The 22,170-nt window shown below is 42.5% G+C and overlaps 1 protein-coding gene across 1 annotated transcript in view; it reads right to left on the minus strand.

Moving 5' to 3' along the window:
* DNAJC6 (DnaJ heat shock protein family (Hsp40) member C6) overlaps positions 1–21,332 on the minus strand; it is a 174,974-nt gene extending 153,642 nt beyond the window's left edge. The window contains exon 1 of the mRNA XM_081485137.1: positions 21,159–21,332. Within this exon, the coding sequence (XP_081341263.1) occupies positions 21,159–21,273 (115 nt within the window). The 5' untranslated portion in view covers positions 21,274–21,332. The remainder of the gene's footprint in view (positions 1–21,158) is intronic.
* Between the last annotated feature and the right edge of the window lie 838 nt (positions 21,333–22,170).

Below are 22,170 nucleotides of genomic sequence, written 5' to 3' on the forward strand. Positions count from 1 at the left end.
AGAATATAATCAATCGGATTTCAGTATTGACCATCTGGTGATGTCCATGTGTAGAGTCTTCTCTTGTGTTTTTGGAAGAGGGTGTTTGCTATGACCAGTGCATTCTCTTGGCAGAACTCTATTTGTCTTTGCCCTGCTTCATTCTGTACTCCAAGGCCAAATTTGCCTGTTATTCCTAGTATTTCTTGATTTCCTACTTTTGCATTCCAGTCTCCTATAATGACAGAGAAGGCAATGGCACCCCACTCCAGTACTCTTGCCTGGGAAACCCCATGGACGGAGGAGCCTGGTAGGCTGCAGCCCATGAGGTCGCGAAGAGTCAGACACGACTGAGCAACTTCACTTTCACTTTTCACTTTCATGCACTGGAGGAGGAAATGGCAACCCACTCCAGTATTCTTGCCTGGAGAATCCCAAGGACGGAGGAGCCTGGTGGGCTGCCGTCTATGGGGTCACACAGAGTCAGACACGACTGACGCAACTTAGCAGCAACAGCAGCCCCTATAATGAAAAGGACATCTTTTTTGGGTGTGAGTTCTAGAAGGTCTTGTAGGTCTTCATAGAACCGTTCAGCTTCAGCTTCTTCAGCATTATTGGTTGGGGCATAGACTTGGATTACTGTGATATTGAATGATTTGCCTTGGAAAGGAACAGAGATCATTCTGTCATTTTTGAGATTGCATCCAAGTACTGCATTTTGGACTCTTTTGCTATGATGCCTACTCCATTTCTTCTAAGGGATTCTTGCCCACACTAGTAAATATAATGGTCATCTGAGTTAAAACCCATTCCAGTACATTTTATTTCACTGATTCTTAAAGTGTCAGTGTTCACTCTTGCCATCTCCTATTTGACCATTTCCAATTTGCCTTGATTCATGGACCTAACATTCCTGGTTCCTATGCAATATTGTTCTTTACAGCATCAGACTTTACTTCCATCACTAGTCACAGCCACAACTGGGTGTTGTTTTTGCTTTGGCCCCATCTCTTCATTCTTTCTGGAGTTAGTTCTCCACTGATCTCCAGGAGCATACTGAGCACCTCCTGGGGAGTTCATCTTTCAGTGTTCTATATTTTTGCCTTTTCATACTGTTCATGGGGTTCTCAAGGCAAGAATGCTGAAGTGGTTTGCCATTCCCTTCTCCAGTGGACCATGTTTTGTCAGAACTCTCCACCATGATCCATCCATCTTGGGTGACCCTACACAGCATGGCTCATAGTTTCGTTGAGTTAGACAAGGCTGTGGACCATGCGACAAGCCCATTTACCATCACATTAAAAAGAATAAAATACCTAGGAATAAACCTACCTAAGGAGACAAAAGACCTGAACTCCAAAAACTATAAAATGCTGATGAAAGAAATTAAAGACGACACAAACAGATGGGAAGATATACCATGTTCTTGGATTTGAAGAATTGATATTGTTAAAATGACTATACTGCCCAATCTACAGATTCAATGCAAAATGAATTTTTCACAGAACTAAAACATCTTAAAATTTCTATGGAGACACAAAAGACCCCGAAGAGCTGAAGCAAATTTGAAAAAGAAAAATAGAGCTGGAGGAATCAGGCTCTCTGAATTTAAGCTATACTACAAAGATACAATCATCAAAAATGGAGGATACTGGCACAAAAACAGACATTTAAATCCACAGAACATGATAGAAGCCTAGAAATAAACGCACACACTTAATGGTGAATTAATCTATGAAAGAAGAGTCAAGACTATACAATAGAGAAAAGACAGTCTCTTCAACAAGTGGTATTGGGAAAAATGGATATTTACACATTAAAAAAAAATGAAATTAGAACATTCTTTAACACAGTGTATGTGTGTTAGTCTCTCAGTTATGTCCAACTTTTTGCGACCCCACAGACTGTAGCCTGCCAGGCTCCTCTCTCCATGGAATTCTCCAGACAAGAATACTGGAGTAGGTTGCCATTTCCTCCTCCAGGGGATCTTCCCCACCCAGGAGTTGAAACTAGGCTGCAGGCAGATTCTTTACTGTCTGAGCTACCAGGGAAGCCCCCTTTAACACCATACACAAAAATCAACTCAAAATGGATTAAAGAATTAAATGTAAGACCAGATACTCAACAATCTTAGAGGGAAACATAGGCAGAATACTCTACATAAATCTCAGCAATACTTTTTTTAATGTCTCCTAGCATAATGGAAATAAAAGCAAAAATGAACAAATGGGACCTAATTAAGCTCAAAAGTCTTGCACAGCAAAGGAAGCCATAAACAAAACAAAAAGACAACTCAGAATGGGAGAAAATATTTGCAAACGATGCAACCAACAAGAGACTCATCTCCAAAATTTACAAACAGCTCATGTGGCTCAAGATCAAAACAAACAACCCAAACAAAAATTGGGCAGAAGACCTAAATAGACATTTATTCAGCCAAGAGGCACATGAGAAGATGCTCAACATCACTAATTATTAGGGAAATGCAAATCAAAAGTACAATCAGATATCACCTCACACCAGTCGGAATGGCCATCATCAAAAGTCTACAAACAATAAATGTTGGAGAGCACGTGGAGAAAAGGGAACCCTTCTACACTGTTGGTGGGAATGTAAGTTGGTACAGCCACTATAGAGAACAGTGTGGAGGTTCGTTAAGAAGCTAAAAACAGAGCACATGTATGATTCAGCAATCCCACTCCTGGGCATATAGTCAGAGAAAAACGTGGTTCAAAAGAATACATGCACCCCAAAGTTCACTGCAGCACTATTCACAATAGTCAAGAAACAGAAGCAACCTGAATGTCCACAGACAGATGAATGGATAAAGAAGCTGTGGTACATATATACAGTGAAATAGTACTCAGTCGTTACAAAGAATGAAATAATGCCAATTGCAGCAACATGAATGGACCTGGCGATTATCATAGTAAGTAAAGAAAATCAGATTGAGAGAGACAAATATCATATGATATCACTTATATGTGGAATCTAAAAAAAAAATATACAAGTGAACTTATTACAAAACAGAAACAGACTCACAGACTTAGAGAAGAAACTTATGATTATGGGGGCAGGGGCAGGAGTTGGGTAGGGATAGATTAGGAGTTTGGGACAAACATGTACACACTGTTACATTTAAAACAGAAAACCACCATGGGTGTACATGATTTCCCCCTCCAGAACCCCCCTCCCACTTTCCTCCCCATCCCATCCCTCTGGGTCATCCCAGTGCACCAGCCCCGAGCACCCTGTATCATGCATTGAACCTGGACTGGCGATTTGTTTCACATATGATAATTTACATGCTTCAGTGCCATTCTCTCATATCATCCCGCCCTCGCCCTCTCCCATAGAGTCCATAATACTGTTCTATTTATCTGTGTCTCTTTTGATGTCTCGCATACAGGGTTATCTTAACCGATTGACTAAATACCATATATATGTGTTAGTATACTGTATTGGTGTTTTTGTTTCTGGCGTACTTCACTCTGTATAATAGGCTCCAGTTTCATCCACCTCATTAGTTAAAAAAAATAAAAATAAAACAGAAAACCAATGTGGACCTACTGTACAGCACATGGAACTCTGCTCAATACTCTGTAACAACCTAAATGCGAAAAGAATTTTTAAAAGAACAGATGCATAATATGTATAACAATCACTCCACTGTACACCTGCAACTAACACAACACTGTTAATCAAATCTACTCCATTATAAAATTTAAAATTTTTAAATAATAAAAGTATAATAAATAAACAAATGTGCATTCTCTGATCACAGTAAAAGTTAGCTAGAAACAAAGAGCAAGGGACGTTCCTGGCAGTCCAGTGTTTAGGAGTCCCTGCTTCCACTGCAGGGGGCGAGTGTTCGATCCCTGCTCAGGAAACTAAGATCCTGCAAGCCGTGGGGCCCATCCAAAAACAGCTAGCTCTTTGCGAAGATTAATGCAATTTATAAAATCTTTGCAATATGCATGCAAAAACTGAGAACTACCAGTATAAAAAATAGAAAATAAATATCAGGAATAAAAGTAGGGAAAATACCAGACAACCTACAGATATTAGAAAGATCATAAGAGGATGTAAAGAAAACCTTATGCCAATAAATTTGAAAGTTCAGGTAAAATGGACAAATTCTTAGAAAAACACTAAAAAAAACTTGCTAAAACACAAAAAGAAATAAGAAATCTAAATAAATCTATACCTATTACAATAAATGAATCCATATTTTAAAACTTTCCCACAACAAAATTTCCAGACACAAATGGTTTCCACCAGCGAATTTTTAGAGAATAACTGCAATCTCACAGAACTCTTCAGGAGAACAGACTGAAGAAGAATTACTTCTTAACTTGTTTCATAAATTCAGCAAAACCTTCATGTCCAAACCAGGCAAGGACACCACCACAATAGAAAATTACAGGTTAATCTCTCTTGTGAACGAAAATACTCCGCCAGAAAATATTAGCAAGTGAAATCCAGCAAATATATGCAAAGGATAATATACCACAACTAAGGTAAGTTTATTAAGTAATGCAAAGTTAGTTTAACACTCAAAACATAAATGTAAAAATAAACAAACAAATAAATATAACAAAACAGAAACAGATTCACAGATACAGAGAACAAACTAGTGGTTATCAGCGGGGAGAGGGAAGAGGAGAGGAGGAAAATAGGAGTAGGGGGATTAAGAGGTGCAAACTACTATGTATAAAATAAATAAGCTCTAAGTATAAGTATTACATTGTACAGCACTGGGAATATAGCCAACATTTTATAACAACTATAAATGGGGTATAATCTATACTCTATAAAAATTTTGAAACACTATGTTGTACATCTTTATCATATAATATTGTAAACCAGCTATACTTCAAACTTTAAAAAGATCATTCAAAAAGAAAAAAATCAATGTAATTCATCATATTAACAGAATAAATATAGAACAGTCATATGATCATCACAAAGCAGGAAAACATTTTTTCTTTTTTTTTTAATTGGAGGATCATTTCTTTACAATGTTGTGTTGGTTTCTGCTGTACAACAACAGGAATCAGTCATCATTATATATATATATATATATATATATATATATATATATATTTCCCCTCCCTCTGAAGTCTCCCTCCTTCCTCCCATCCCACCCCTCTAGGTCATCACAGAGCACCAGGCTGGGCTCCCCAAAACAGGAAAGCATTTGATAAAACTCAGCACCAATTCATGATAAAAACCTGTCACACTAGGAATAGAAGTTAACTTTCTTAATCTGATTTAAAAATGTCTATGTAAATCCTACATCAAATAATGTATTTAATGGTGAAAGATAGCTTTTTCTCTGAGATAAAGAACAAGATAAGGATGCTCACCATCACCACTTTTATTAAACATTTTGAGAGAGCATAGCCAGTGCAATAATACTGGCTACTAAAGGGATAAAAAGTATAAGGACTGGAAAGTAAGAAATACATCTTTATTCATAGAAAACCTACTATCTACAAAAGTCTAAAAACTATTTAATAAATGAATTTAGCAAGGTCACTGAAATAAAGTCAAAAAATAGAAATAAACTATATTCTTACATCCTAACAGCAAACAGTTACAAAGTAAAAGTTTTAAATTCCAGTTACAGTAACACAACTATGTATTACCAGTGACATTATTTTTTAGATTTATAATGCCTATATCCCAGTATTTCTGCCCTTAAAGAGGTCAGTTAAGCTCAACATTCAGAAAACTAAGATCATGGCATCTGGTCCCATCACTTCATGGGAAATAGATGGAGAAATAGTAGAAACAGTGTCAGACTTTATTTTTTTGGACTCCAAAATCACTGCTGATGGTGATTGCAGCCATGAGATTAAAAGACGCTTACTCCTTGGAAGAAAGGTTATGGCCAGCCTAGATAGCATATTTTAAAGCAGAGACATTACTTTGTCAACAAAAGTCTGTCTAGTCAAGGCTATGGTTCTTCCAGTGGTCATGTATGGATGTGAGAGTTGGACGGTGAAGAAAGCTGAGCGCCGAAGAATTGATGCTTTTGATCTGTGGTGTTGGAGAAGACTCTTGGGAGTCCCTTGGACTGCAAGGAGATCCAATCAATCCATCCTAAAGGAGATCAGTCCTGGGTGTTCATTGGAAGGACTGATGTTGAAGCTGAAACTCCCAATACTTTGGGCACCTCATGCGAAGAGTTGACTCACTGTAAAAGACCCTAATGCTGGGAAGGATTGAGGGCAGGAGGAGAAGGGGACGACAGAGGATGAGATGGTTGGATGGCATCACCAACTCGACGGACATGGGTTTGGGTAGACTCCGGGAGTTGGTGATGGACAGAGAGGCCTGGCGTGCTGCAATTCATGGGGTCGCAAAGAGTCGGACACGACTGAGCGACTGAACTGAACTGAACTGAATGCTCAGCTCAAACTCATTTTCGTAGACTGCTCTAATTTTTTTAAAGAATAAGAAATGTAAAATTGAATATACAGTCTCCAAAAGTTTTAATATTTGCTGAAATTCTTTTAAATTATTAAAGAGGTAAAAATAAAGTCATTTGTACACTCTAACGTTTGTGTGTGTGTCAGTTGCTCAATCATGTCCGACTCTTTGTGACCCGATGGACTACAGTCCGCCAGGCTCCTCTGTCCATGGAATTCTCCAGGCAAGAATACTGGAGTGAGTAGCCATTCCCTTTTTCCAGTGGATCCTCCTAACCCAGGGATCAGACCTGGGTCTCCTGAATTGCAGGCAGATTCTCTACCATCTAAGCTACCAGGGAAGCCCTACACTCTAACATACGTATATACAAATATAAAAATATTTTGTATTTCCTTGTTTAGCATCTCAAGATGAAATTTAAAGATAAAATAATCTACTTAACACAATTAAACAATAACTATATGTATATATCAACAATAACATAAAAGAGAAGTAAAGAACAAAACAATATGGATTTCAATATATAAATACTCAAGCAAGATATAATATTCATACACGTACAGGTAAATACACTGAATGAGACAGGTATGTTGTATTGATGTCTCAAACCAATTGGTGCTTTGGGCAAGTGATTTTTCCAAACACAATTAAGTATTAAATAAAATCTTTCCTTGCTTTACACAGCATTTTTAATCCTGGAAATTTCAGTGCACATGTAAAACCAACAAATATGTTCTAGGCTCAGAAAAGTATAGAGAGTTTTTCAACTTACCTCTTCAGCAAAACATCTGAAAATTGCACAGGACCCAGGAATAATTCATCATTAAATGGAACAATTAGGAACACTGCCGGCCATCAAGCATTTCCAGTTTCTGCCCAGTGAATGCTGCTAGAGCCCCTTACATATTTCTAGTATGTTCCACAGGAAGCAGGTAATGACAGGAAGCAGTATCATGTGCATTTGAGAATGACTGACATAGTCCAGGTTCTAAACCCAGCTTTATCTCATGCTAGCCATGAAAGCTGAAAACGCACTCAACCATGTATAGATCACCCCAACCAACATACATCATTTGCCTAACCTACACAGTCCCAAACAGCAAGGACAAAAATCTTGAAAGAATTGAGTTTTCTCTAAAAGTATCACTTTTTCTAAAAATAGTCATGGTTGTTAAAACACACACACACACAACATTAAGGGGGTTTCTCTGGTAGCTCAGCTGGTAAAGAATCCACCTGCAGTGCAGAAGATCCTGGTTCGATTACTGGGTCAGGAAGTTCCCCTGGAGAAGAGATAGGCTACCCACTCCAATATTCTTGGGCTTTCCTGGTGGCTCAGATGGTAAAGAATCAGCCCACAATGTGGGAGACCTGGGTTCAGTCCCTGGGTTGGGAAGATCCCCTGGAGGAGGGCATGGCAACCCACTGCAGTATTCTTGCCTGGAGAATCCCTATGAACAGAGGAGCCTGGCGGGCTACCTTCTATGGGGTCACAAAGAGTCGGACACGATTGAGTGACTAAGCACAGCACTGACTTTATTTTGACCTGCAGATTGGGGAATGTACACCATAGTCTTTTAAATATTTAGGATTTAGAAATCTGGATCTGACAATATTCAAACTCCCAATCAGATTCTGTAATAACTTTCAATAGAAAATGAAAATCTGTCAGGAAAGAGTGCTCTAATCCTAGTTTTACCGTGTTACAATGTCACGCATAATTTTATTTGCTCACAAAATGTCATGCTTGTTATTTTGAAATAAAACATAGAAAAAAGTTGAAAAGAGAACTATTTGCCTAAACTGTTGTAGGAAAAAAAAAATGTTTCCACTCAAATTTTCAAACTCTGCACTACTCTTTTTTATTTGTTTCTAAAATCTTGTTGTACGAAATACTCAGAGAACTTAAAAATAAAAGGAAAATTTGCAGTTGAACTTAAAAGTTAAAATGCCTATTTTCCAAATAAACACAGCCTAGAAAATTATGCAAAAGCCACCATTTTCTACAGTTCACATTTCCCTTTTTATAATAAGTCAATTAATCTAGCAATAAATAATGCTGAAAATTTTATTAAAAATTCTGCAGTCTTCCCATGCTACTTACTCTCAAGCCCTTGCACACCATGTGACTGGTTTTGAAGATAAAATGAACCAGGTTTGAACCCCGGGTCTGCCACTTACTAGCTATGTGTCCCTGTACAAAATTCTTAATTCAGTTCTTTACACATAAAATACCTCCAGCCTTGCAGTGTTGTGACAATGTGTAAAGCACCTTGAAAGAGCTTTTCACATATTACTTGTTCATTAAATAGGAGCTATGGTTGTTATTATTATAATTAGCTGTCATGTTTGCCAATACCTAGTCATTAACTCATTCAACTATTTTCTTCTTGCCTCATACAAAGTTTTTTTCTGGCTTGCAGAGCATTTTGAGATATGTTGGGTAAATGCTATACAACGCCGTTGTGTTTAAAAGCCTCATCAGACTGTCTTAAGATGTACTAAAAAGAGGAAAAAGAAAGGCACTTATTAAACCACAGCTCAACATTTAGAGAACACTAATCACGTGATGGTAGCTTATAAAAATTCAGTTTCTGCCTACCAACATTCTGATGATTTATTTGTCCCTGTCAGTCTCTTTAAGATTTTACTTGGTTCTTGTTTTCAATCTTTTCAAGGAGAGCTAACTTCCAAACAAAGCACAACATTTTGATGGTTTTCCTGTGGTACTTTTCAGCACAAAGACTAATTTTTAGATATTTATGTTTCATATTTAGGTCACCAACTGGCACTTTGGAACCTACAAATAGCTCTCATGGTCTGGTTACCATGGTCACACTTTCTCTTCAACATGCTCACACACTCCATCTCCCATCTCACACTTAACTGGTCCTGTCAACACACACCCACCTCCCAGCCCTGAAAGGATTCTTTGATCTCTAAGAAGTTAGCTTGTGAGGGCCTTAAGGGAAACAGAATAATTCATAACCTATTTGGGATCTCAAACACCTTCAAAATTTTGAGGAAAAACTACTGACATTCTTATCATATACAAACAAAGTGGACATGCATATAAAACCACATTTCATAGACTCCTTGACAAACTAGGAAGCTATGACTGATTTCAGTGTTTCTCAAACTCTTTTGAGTTCAGTTCAGTTCAGTTCAGTCGCACAGTCGTGTCCGACTCTTTGTGACCCCATGAACCGCAGCACGCCAGGCCTCTCTGTCCATCACCAACTCCCGGAGTCTACCCAAACCCCTGTCCATCGAGTCAGTGATGCCATCCAGCCATCTCATCCTCTGGATTTGCAATAAGAAACAGACCTGACATTAATACAGCCTATATCTACATAAATAAACATAAATACCTAAAACAGAAGTTACAGGAAACAATTATTTACACTTAGCATACACAATGGTTTCTGATATTTTCTATCCTATTTCATTTTTCTACAAAGTTGCTTGAGATTCACTAAATTGCTTTCTTATGACCCACAACCTGAAGAACAGTACTCTGGTCTAACATTACTCCATTTTTGATATAAGAAAACAGATCCAAAGGGTTTTGTGCTAGGTCACTAATGAGTTAAGTGACAAAACAAGCAAGAACCTAACCATTCTCACTTCCGACCAAGGCTCTTTCCAAAATAAAGTGGAACAAAATTCTAAATACCAACTCCCCTCAAAAAGGCAGCTGGGGGGTTGAAGTTTAAAGCATCCTAATACACTTGAGAAACTGAGAGTGTTTCCATTCCAAATGATGGTGAATATTAACCTAACCTCCAGCTCAGACTTAATTTCTTCTAAACCATGCCTCTGGCCTAGCATGACAGGGCACATAAGCACATTTTTTTTCTTTCCAGGAACCCTTTCTCCAGCTACTGAAAACAACACAAGAAAGGCCAACATTCCCTCCAAGTTCATTTAAAATATTTTAAACACACACATGTTTTATTTGTCCATGAGAGCCTGGCTTACAAATATCAGTGGACAGGTCCTCTTTGATTTACCAGGGCCATGCAAATCTCCCCACTCAGGCTGTTTAATTAAAATTTAAACATCAAACAGAGATCAATATGTGGACGTGAATGATCCAGAGCCTATTAGACCTTACTCGACTAACACCAGCTACCCAGGCCCCTTTTAAAGGCTCAGTTATAGAAAGTTAGATGGTTTAAGAGCCTTCCTTACAAACAGTGTGACAGATTAAAATACCAGCCTCCCTACCAGCATCAGGCTGTGTGGTTTTGATTTGTTCGGTTGGTTGGTTTTTGTTTATTTTTAATATGGAACAAACATCACTGTCCATTACCAGACTGCACGCCAGAGAGCGTGGCTGAGGACTCAGCTGAAGAAGGCCAAGCAGGCAGTCCTGCGCACAAGTAGAGTCAGGAGAAGGCTTGGGGCCTGTGCGGGTCTCACTGATCAGGCAAACAACTCATCTCCGGCGTTGGGGAGGGTCGGTAGTGACGAGTAACCCACCCGGTGTTGTGTGCCAGGCACCAGCTGGGCATCCAAGCCCCGTGCTCAGAGGCAAAGTGCTGCGGTGTCCTTAAAGCAGAGCTCTCTGGGAGGAGAGAGTGGAGTGCAAATTGCTGCGCAGAGGCTTGGGGTGAGATCAGCGAACGCCTGCTGGGGGGCGGGGAGGGGGGGGCGCGATGCAGCAGGCAAACCCTAAAATTAGCGCTGGGGAGGCAGGGGCTGGCCCAGGTGGCGCGGTGATGGCGCGGCGGCTGCCCTGGAGCTTTCCCCGGGAGCCTGGCTGCCCTGCGTACCCTGCACCTTCCTCCTGCACCCCGACCAGGAGCAGCACCTATGCAGCACCAAGGACGGGCTCCTTCCCAGAAACAGGATTGGGGTATGCCCTGTAGCCTCCCGATCCTGGAGATCTAGAGCTCCTCCCCCCGTTTGCGGCAGAAAATGTAAGGAGCCTCGGAATTCAAAACCTCAGTATGCTCCAGAATCGTTGTTGACCTTAATATTTGTTTGGCTCACTTTAGAGACCCTTTTCCTTTCCTGAATTTTCCTTTAAATCCATGCTGTCTTCCCCCATGCCTCAACAGAATTGGGGGATGGGGGATGGGGAGGATGGGGGGGGTGGGGGTGGGGGGATGGGGGGTGGGGGTGGGGGGATGGGGGGGAGGGCCAGGGATCTAGGGACGGAGGCTAAGGTTGGTTGGGGTAGGGGGAGAGTTTGCATCTGAAAATCTCTCTGCAACATAAACACTTCTGAAGGTCAGTGACGGCTCCCCATTGGATCCTCCGGAAAAGGTGAATCTTCATTAAAGGATTCTTGGTCAACATTTTTCTTGAGAACCCAGACTATAAAACGTCTGAAGTATTCCAGATATTGCAATTCCAATAATGCATTGAAGACCTATATATTAAGTACTGTGAACACTCTTGAAATAAAACCGAGCTATTATAAGGAAATTTGTGAAACGTAAATATGTGTTACTCAGCCAGGATTAAATGAAGAATGCAAAAATGTTGTTATATTTAGTAGCACAAAAATGGAAAACTGAATGACACAGTGTTTGGAAACCAGAAACCAGTTAATTTTAAAAGTCATGTTTATTATATAACTAGACTTTTTAAAAAAATATATGCACACTAATTTTAAACCAGCCATTTAATATACACTCAGCATGTCCATGGAGTGACATCTTAAGCCTGGCATCTTTTAGCCTCCCCTCTGCAGTCAGCCCCTTACCTTTATTTTCAGAATCTTTCATTCTCTCCCTCCTGCCTCTGCTGCAAAGGAGCAGGAAAGTCCGGCTGATTCTGCAACCCTGACCTTACATCTGTCATTCAGACAGTCAGCAGTCTCGGGGACGAAGTCCCTCAACGGAAGAGCACCAGGGCTCTGATAATTGCATGCAAGTCAGTGTGTTGGGTTATAATTTTGCTTATGCTGGAACAGAAAGGATGGAGATGAAGGCAGGCGTAAACATAAATTCCAAAACATGGCATGGAACTGGACCTGGAGCCTAGGCTTGCCTTTCCTTGCAGTAGGTTAGGGCACTAACTGTTTAGTGCCTCCTTCTCTCCAGAAAGATTTGATTCAAATTGAAGGGGGAACGTGTGTGCCGTGCACCAAGCTTATCCTCAAATGGAGACCTTCATTTTGGAGGTGGATTAAGAGCCCTGTGCCATTTCTTCTTACATATTCATTCATTCAGCAAACATTTCTTTTACCTTTCTGTGGACCAGGCTCTGTGCTAAGAACTGGGGATAAAACAGTGACAGAACCAGCCCGTCTTCAGGCCACTCACCAGCTGTTACAATGCCGCATTCAGTGCCATACAATGACCTATATCTGCTGTATGGACCTAGATTATTGAACCCATTTCACCTAGGTGTAAGTTGGTACTCAAGGCTTTAAAGCCACTGGATGGCTGAGACAGAAATGATCTGTGGAAAGCCAGACCAAGACCCCTCTGTTAGACAGCCAAGAAAACTCAAGCAAACCTTTCAATCATCCAGTTCCAGCTTACTTTCAATCATTACATAGCTCCAATTCATTCCTTCATTCATTCACTCAACAAGTGGCTATCTGTGCCAGGCACAACTCCACCTGCTAGTGACTCAGAGGTGCAGGAAAACGGACCAAGCACCTGCTCTCCTGGCTGTCACATTTGAGTGGGAGGATTCAGACAGGCCGTAAACAAATAAATACAAACATATAATTAATGGTAGTGAATGCTGTGAATAAAACTGAAGCATGATAATGAGGTAAAAGAGGTGCTATTTTAGATAGCGTGGTCAGGGGAGGTGCCATTTAGCTTATTTTTGTGGGAAATGGATCAGAGTTATCACAGTCCCTTCCAAAAATCCTCACTCAGAAATTGTTTTAAAAGTTCTGAACTCTCACAACCTCCTTAGCTCCAAGTGCACTCACTAATGAGCAGTGTTTATTCCCCATTATACAGATTGGTAAACTGATATCCAGAAAGATTAACTGACCCAACCCAGGCCCTCACTAAGTTGGAAGAAGAACAACAAAAAGAAATACATCCTTTGCCATATAGCAGAAACTAACACATCGTTGTATATCAACTATATTCCAATAAAAAATTATTTAAAAAAATAAACCAACCTATTACTTTCATCCCCAGTACAATACTGACATGGAAGTTTTGCTGGAGGCAGGAGAGGTAAGAAGGTGAAGACCTATCTCTATCACTATTACCTGAGTTGTGTAGGGCAGGTGACTTAACCTCTCTGTCACCAGTTTCCTCATCTGTAAAGTGGGGCTAATCATTCCTGCCCTGTGTATATTCCAGGCTGTTCAGGAGATCAAAAGAGAGAATAGACATGCCACTTTGTAAACTAAGCTCTATATAAATGTAAAGTATAATTATTAACATACTTGGGCACTTTAAGAGAACTAATTGCTAGTGCTTACCTGCTCATTACTGCAGCCCAAGTCAAACACAGGTATGGAGCAAAAGCTTGTCATGGCCACTAGGGGTCCTGGAGTTCACTGCTAGCTGCCACAATTTAAAGACTCCTCCAAAGCATGGGGTAATTTTATTTTGTTTTTTTTTTTTCATCTTTCCTTGACCGTGCATAGCAACTTTATGCTCATCTTTGAAAAAAAAAGTCCAATGAGAAAAATCTGCCTTCATTGGAACTCCTCACTGGCCACCAAATGGGCCAGGCTGGCCCATAAATCACCTAAGCATCTCTATCTCCAAGGACCAAGGCCAGGGCAGCCAAAAAGTGCCCAGTTCAGAGCTCCTTTAGGGGCAGATAGGGTGAAGAAGGAGGTGCCAAGAGCCACCATCCAGGTACTCTTTCATCCAATAAATATTCATTATGCCAGACGCTGCTCTGAACACAAAGAATAACACAGTGCTGAACAGAACATTCTGTTCTTAAAGAGCCTGTGGTCTCAGAACAAGAGCTTTCCACAAGGTCTGCAGATTTACTCCATTAGGCCAAGGCTTGGGTTTGAGCAGGAGAGCAGAAGAGGCCGGGTTCAAACACAAGCTCTGCCATGTCCTGGCTCCTGAGGTAGCTGGGATACCTTCCTGCGCCTCTCTCAGTCTCTATTTCCTGATCTGTAAGATGCAGACAATAAGGCACCTACCTCCTATGGCAGGATGAGGCTCAAATGAGTTAGTGGATGTCCTGCACATGGCACAATACATGACGCATAAAGGGAGAGCTCCATAAATGCTGCTAAGACTCGTAATATCACCTACTGATCTGGATCAAGCATACCCCTCTGCACCTCAGTTTCCTCGTAAAATGCAAAAAATAATAAACAGCTAGTATGGCTATTGTGAGAATTACATATCAGGAAAACTATATAGCCCTGGCATTAAGGATCAGCTCAAGCCCTGCCAGGCTCACTCCAGGCCCCTTTTAATCAAGCAGGTTTTCCAAGAAAAAAAACCAAGGCTGGGAGGATTGAGGAAGAGGGAGAGGGGTTGCCATTCATATTAACAAGGAAACAATTTTCTTCCCAAGAGTGTGGTCATTTCTAGGGTTACATGCATTTTACTCAACACTGTATTTTGAAAAGTTTCAAAATACAAAAAGTTGAAAGAATTGCATGGCAAACATTTTCAGATACATTTACTAAATTTGCTTTATCACATATATGTTCATCTTTCTATTCATCCTTACTTGATTTTTTAAATTAAGTCGAAAGAGATCTGGTCTTCTTCAGATAAAACGAGCTTTTATTTTCCCTCATGATACAGATTTTACAGAAGCCTTAGACTGTCTGATTCTGTGGCCATTCTAAGCAGTGTTTGGTAATTCTCAGAAGTCTTATCTGGCCCGCGGTAAACAAGGATGTGGCCACATCAAGGCCACACCCAGTTGAGGAACAAGGATGAACTCAAGCCTTGGAGTTTTCCAGAACAAGGCAGTGTCTCTGGCAGATCCTATGCTCTTATTAAACTGGTACCAACAACCATTATAAACAACCATTAATGGAAATGAAGCTCCAGCTCAATAACCAAGTTTAGGGAAAGCTTGAGGCAGGCTCCACTGGCCACAAGTCCCTGCACAGCTCTGCACAGTCCTTGTCTTCTCAGATGCCACTTCTGAGTCATTAGACTGGTGAGTCATGCCCAGCAAGGGAGGCCATCTTGAGAGCAAAACCAAAAAGAATTTTCAAGAACAATGAGTGACACCCTGAATTGAAAGAGAATAAGGCTTTTCATTGTCCTAGCAAAACAACAATGAAAAAAAAAAACCGCTGCTGTTAACACTGTGGGTTCAACTGCCCAGCTATAAATTTTACTGCGAAGAAAAACTCAGCAAAAAAAGCTTTCACATTCCCTTGGAAATCTGAGAGCAAAAGAGACTTGGAGGATATGTCTCAAATTAAGCAAACCTAATGATCTTTTGGTAACTTGCCTGGACCCTCTTCTGGCTTCGTCATTCATTTCCCAAACATGCCAGGGTAGGGTGACAGGAGGGTGACTTCGCCTGCACCACCACATTTGGTCCTCCCCCAGCCAAGCCTCTGCTCAGCGCATCCAAGTGGCCATGAGAGAGATGTCTGGAGTGAGAAAACTGCTGCCTGGGGTGGGTGAGGGGAGTGGGGTTTGTGATTAGGGGCACCACAGAGGAGGGCAGCATGACTATAAGAAAAGCTGGGTAGGCTCTGATGAAGCCAAGCCACAAGGCAAAGGGAACAGAATTCACACATGGAGTGCCTGCTGTGTGTCAGGCACTCTTCTCATCAGCAGCACCATACATTTAAAGAGAACTTATTGGCCAAGCATGCCCTTTAAAGCAAGGACTTTCACAGCACACTGCCTAGGTTTGAATCCAAGCTTACTAGCTGTGTAACTTTGAAAACGTTACTTACCCTTTTTGTGCTGCAGTTTCCTCACTCATAAAATAGAGACTGTAAAACAGGGTTATTGCAAGAACTAAACAAAATTAAAATATTCACATGTTTAGGACAATGGCTGGCACACAATAAGCTGTGCAGCATACATGTTAACACTTGCTGGTCCATCTCTTTTTTTCAATTTTTTTTTCTGGCCAGGCCGCAAGGCATGTAGGATCTTTGTTCCCAGACCAGGAATTGAACCTGTGCCTCCTGCAGTGGAAGCAAGGAGACTTAACCACTGGACCGCCAGGGAAGTCCCAGCCCATTTTTTTCAGATGAGAAAACTGAGGCAAAAGAAGAAAGGAGGCTTGCTGAAGGACACACAGCTACACAGTGGCAGAACCTGGATACTGCCTGTCATTGACTTCTCACAAACCCTGGGAGGGAAGTGACATCCTCTTCCTTCTATCAGTGAGGGCCTGGAAGGCAGAGAGCTTAGTAACCTGCTCATCACACAAGCTGGCAAATGGGAGAGTTAAGATTGAAAATCCCACACTCGCTGTCTTTAAAGCCTTTGCACGTCCCACTAGGCCTATTCTCAAGCATTAGTGTACATCAGAATGACTGCAGGGCTTGGTTAAGCATAGGCTGCTGGGCCCTACCTCCAGAGTTTCTGATTGGGTAGCTCTGTGGTGGGGGGCCAGGGATTGGCATTTCTGACAAGTTCTGGAGACACTGTTGCTGCTGGTCTAGAACCCGCACTGCCTACAATCAAGCACCTGTATGCAGAACAGAGAGTAGAAGGGATGGGGCCCAAAGGTTATGGGTCCCACCTTGGCAAAGGCTTGGTTACTACCCTGGGCCTAGCAAACATACTTTATATTTACATGGTCCTTTCATAGTTATGATCTCATCTGATCTTTCCAACATCCCTAGGTAGTGATCATTATCTCCATTCATTGTGATTTGTTTGTACGGACATATGGTTAAGAAAATGGCAGTAAGAGTGCAAACCACAGGTCACCTGACAAGTGTTCTGTTCTTTCCTCCAAGTAACTAGTCCTAGAAACATTACCTGCTGATGGAGACTGACTCCAGTTCCAACCTGTGACTTTACAAAGAATAACTTCAATTCAGCCAAGGGCACTTTGGCCCACCACAGTTTGTGGGAGGTAATTTCTGGTGGCAAGAGCACAAGACCCATTTTCTACCATCATTTCAAGGACTAGGAAAGTCTACTGCTCACAAAATACTTCCACCAACTATTTGCTCCCTGCTCGATAACCTAAAAGCTTTGATATTTGACTAAAATGTGATTCTCTATAAAAGATGAAAGCAATTTGGGGGGTTAGTTTCTACTGGAGCATGGCTTATTCATTTAGAACACCTTGCACGGTTGGTATAGTTTTTAAAGTTTCTTGGACATACAAGCCAATAACTCATTAGTATCCAGAATATTTCAAGAACTCCTATAAGTAGATAAGAAAAAAACAAACCCCCAAGAGAAAAATGGGAAAAGACATAAACAGGCATTCACACATGTCTTAGTCACATATGGCCAATATTCATATGAAAAAATTCTCAGCTTCATTATTTGTCAGGGAAATTCAATATAAAATAAACAGGCAGTACCACTTCACACCCATCAAAAAGCCTGACACCACTGAGTGTTAGTAAGGAAGTAAGGAATTGATATATATATATTCTAGAGGATTCAATTATTACTGACCCATTCATGTACTATTATCTAATAAATAAATAAACATATTTACATTCATCTTCTATATTCAGGATACAATGTTAAGCTGAAAAGATGCCAGGGATTCCCAGAAGCTATGCTACTTCTCACCTGTAGTCTGCTGGTGGAAAAAAAGGGGGGAAGGGGAGAAAAGGATACTGACATGGAAGGCCTTCCAGGTGGTCCAGAAGGGACTGCTGCCCCCAAGGAGCTTCCAGTCATGTTTTATCCCACCACCCAGTGAACTTCCCATATTTGGGTGTGATCATATGGTTGAATATCTGGACTAAAATTAATAAAAATAATCACCCCCTGTGAGCTACTATGTACCAAGCACTTTATATACATTAACCCATTTCATCATCACGGTAACCTAACACAGGAATATCATTCCTATCTTACGTATGATAGATAAATGAGTTTTAGAAAGATTCAGCACCCTGCCCAAGATCACACCGCTTATTAGTGTGCCACTCATCAGTGGCAGATGTAAATCACAGTCCGTCTGGCACCAAACCATATGATTATAGATGCCCAAAGTGATGTTGACATCATCATTAGAAATTCAGGCCACCTTTAAGAAAAATTAAATAAAATTTGGATATAGATTTCACTCATTGTGTAATATTCATTCATTTTACTTCTTCTTTCTATGAGTATAGATATTGGAACATGTTTATTTTGTCTGACGTTGAAGAAAGGAAGCTGTGTGGATAACCAGGCTTGAAACGGCCATACAGCAGTCCTGTGAACTCCTGCAAGTGACTCGGTCTCTTGCTTCACTTTCCTCATCTCTAAAATGGGGGAAATAAATACCATCTGTCCACCCTCCTTCCAAGGTTTGTTAACATCTAAACAAGACCTCATAGTTGAGCTATTCTGTAAACTGTAAAGTATCATATAACATAAGACATTTTAATGGCCTCATCTCCAGGTTGTGGGGGGGAGGGGAAGTAGGGAAATATAGTGATCAGCCAAGACCCTACTGAAGAAAAGAGAGGTGTGGTGTGGCAGTGGGCCCTGGGAATCCATGGGTGAAGTCTAAGATGGGAACAGAGAAAAGGAGAGGATGGCTGTGTACACAGTATACATCTGGGTTTAAAAATCATAAAACTAGAAAACTTATCCTAACCCAATTTACTGCAGTGGGAATATCCATTTATTCCTCTTTTGTAAAACATTCACACAACACCCGGAGTAACATTATGCATGTAAGTATCACTAAAGCAATACTTGTTGCAATTACCAATCTATTCAACTACTCAGGCAAACTAAAAAAGAAAGGGGGGGTGATTGGCCTTCAGACCTACTAAGTTTCGGCAATCGTTTGATGCAATGATAAAGAAATTTAACTGGTGCACTGACTGAAAGTAAGAATACATCCTTTGAAAGCCCACAAAATGACAATGCCAAGCCAGAGTCCCCCTAACTATCCATAATTGAAAAGCTTGTTTCTCACACAATAAATATTTGAAAATGGTTTTTGCCTTTGTCAAATTTCTCTTTAGAATGCTTACTATGTGCCAGCACTTTACAATTATTAACTCATTAATTCATTTAATCTTCCAAACAACCCTGGTGGGGAGGTGGGGGTGATGCCAACACCAATGACAGGGCCCTGGTGCAGTCTGCCTTTGGCCCTGGTCGGCCATTTTAGAACTCAAGGCATGTTAGCTTCAGAAGAAGAATGCTCACATGATGGAAACAGATGAAAAGGACAAGACAGTAGACACACACACACACACACACACACACACACACAAGCAAACAGGTATCTAAAAAGTACCAAATCCTGACTTAGCTTGGTGGGGGATGCAAAGATGAAGTGGATGAGAACTTGCCCACATGGAACCTATAACAGCAGATGAACAGTGACGAATGCCCTATGGATGACGAAATACCAAAAGAGAGGCTACAGGTGGCACGAACCCCAGGAAAGGCTTCACAGAGGAGATGGCATTTGTGCTAGTCCTGAGGGATGGGTAGGAATTGGCCAGGCTGAGAGACCAACGCACGGCCACTGCAGATAGAGAGAAAGCAGTGAGCCAGCATATCGGATCAGGTCCCCGTGCTCAGAACACGCTGGGAACACGCAGGGCCCTCCCAGCTCACTTGGAATAAAATCCCAACTCCTTGTCACATCCTACCCAGACCCTAAGCAGGCCCTGTCTCCGTTACTTCTCCCTTGCTAAGCTCAGGCACTGGGATGCTTTCCACCTGTTACTGCCTCTGGCAGGATGCTCTCACACTGGCTCCATGCTGGAGGAACTCCGGATCAGTCTTCAGGCTCCGCTGCAATGGCACTGCCTCAAAGACCCTCCCTGGCCACCTTCCATGTAAGCCAGGGCCCCTCTACCTTTTTGCCTCTCCCAGCAGATGATCTGATTCCTGTCAAGTACACACGGCAATTTGTAATGGGGATTTTTACCGGTCTGACGTGTGTAAATGTCGGTTCCCCCTCTGGAAGTAGTTCCATGAGCTGTAGCCTTGTCTGTCTGGTTCTCTCCGGGCCCTGACACACTGGAGAGCTCAATAAACATTTTGGAATGAATGAACGCAGTAAGTCAGTGACTGAATACATGTGAGTGAAGGCCTAGTTGAGGACAAGGTGGAATGTGTTTGGGAAATAGGTAATCGTGACTAGAGCGTACATGGTAACAGGTTGGAAAGGGGGTGGGTCCAGATGGGGAGGACCTCAAAGGCAGACATGAATCGGATTAATTCCCCCAACAGATACTGCATTGCAGGTGCCGGCCAGGTGTTAGGGGGTAGGGGATGCAAACTGTCTCTCCGAGGCACCCCGTATTCTCTCTGCTCAGAGCCAAAAGGACACACACAGGGATTTCTGCGGGAAATAAACAAGCTGCAACCGCCTGGGCCAAGGGGAGATGCTCAAGGGTTGGGGGTGGGGGTGGGGGCCGAAGAGGACTGTCTTTGAGCGACCCCGGGGGAGCTCCGGTACTGGTCAAGTCCCTGCGGCCAAGGGTCAGGATGGAGGGTCGCCCAGGTAGGGCCAGACATCCAGGCGGCGTCGCCCCCGCCCGTGGGTCCCGGGGAGTTGGGGGAGGTGGGGCGGGGGGCCGAGAACCCACTGAGAGATGCCACCTACGGCCTTCGGGGCCACCGCAGCCCCCCAGCAGTCGGAGGCCGGCGCCCGCGGCGCGCAGTAACAGGTCCCGCGGCCGCGCCCACACTCACCCTGCGCCGCCTTGGAAGCCGAGCGCGTCCGCCAGAGCCGCCGGGTCGCCTTCCACGGCCGCAGCGAAGAAAACAGCCTCCGGCTCTTCTTGCCGCTCTTCTCAGTTGCTCCCATCTGTGCGCCCGCACCCCTCCCCCGCCGCCCGCCGCCCGCCGCCCGCCGCCCGCCGCCCGCCGCCCGCCGTCCGCCGCCCGCCGCCACCCGAGAGTTGCCTCCCGCTTCCCCGGCCGCCGCGCGTCTGCCAGGTGCCGGGCCGTCGCGGGGGAGGACGCGGCCGCGGGGGGAGGAGCTTGCGGTCGGGCGGGGGGCGGGAGGCACCGCGCTCGCGCCGAGCCTGTGGGCGCTGCCGGCTGAGGCGGGGACGCTGCCGGGATGCGCCAGCCAGCCGGATGGAAGCGCTAAGCAGCTCACGGCTGAATGCTTTAGTCATTCGTCCTTGATTCCAGAGGTGTCTACAGATTGCCCGACTACAGCTCGGCATCATTAATTAACACAAAAACCCCTGGGATATGCACTGATTTTTATCCCCAAATTACAAACGATAAAATCGAAGCTCCGAAAGGTCAGGTAATTGACCAGGAGATCACACAGTCTCTAAACCATGCAGATTCCCAAGTCCTCGGCTCTAACTGCATTTGTTCATTCCTTTCTACTCCCTCAGAATGATTCCACATTATGTTCGAATTTTCTTTTTTAAGTGTGATAGATATTCCTGTTTTCTTCATACAACAGATTAAGAATCACCTGTTTTTCTCTCTCTTTTTTAAGAACCTAGTCTATGTCCAGATAATCACGATGGTGTGATCACTCACCTAGAGCCAGACATCTTGGAATGTGAAGTCAAGTGGGCCTTAGAAAGCATCACTACGAACAAAGCTAGTGGAGGTGATGGAATTCCAGTTGAGCTATTTCAAATCCTCAAAGGTGATGCTGTGAAAGTGCTGCACTCGATATGCCAGCAAATTTGGAAAACTCAGCAGTGGCCACAGGACTGGAAGAGGTCAGTCTTCG

This window comes from Giraffa tippelskirchi, chromosome 5, assembly GCF_054371585.1.
Source record: "Giraffa tippelskirchi isolate mGirTip1 chromosome 5, T2T-mGirTip1v1.2.pri, whole genome shotgun sequence".
In the NCBI taxonomy this organism is placed as follows: Eukaryota; Metazoa; Chordata; class Mammalia; order Artiodactyla; family Giraffidae; genus Giraffa; species Giraffa tippelskirchi.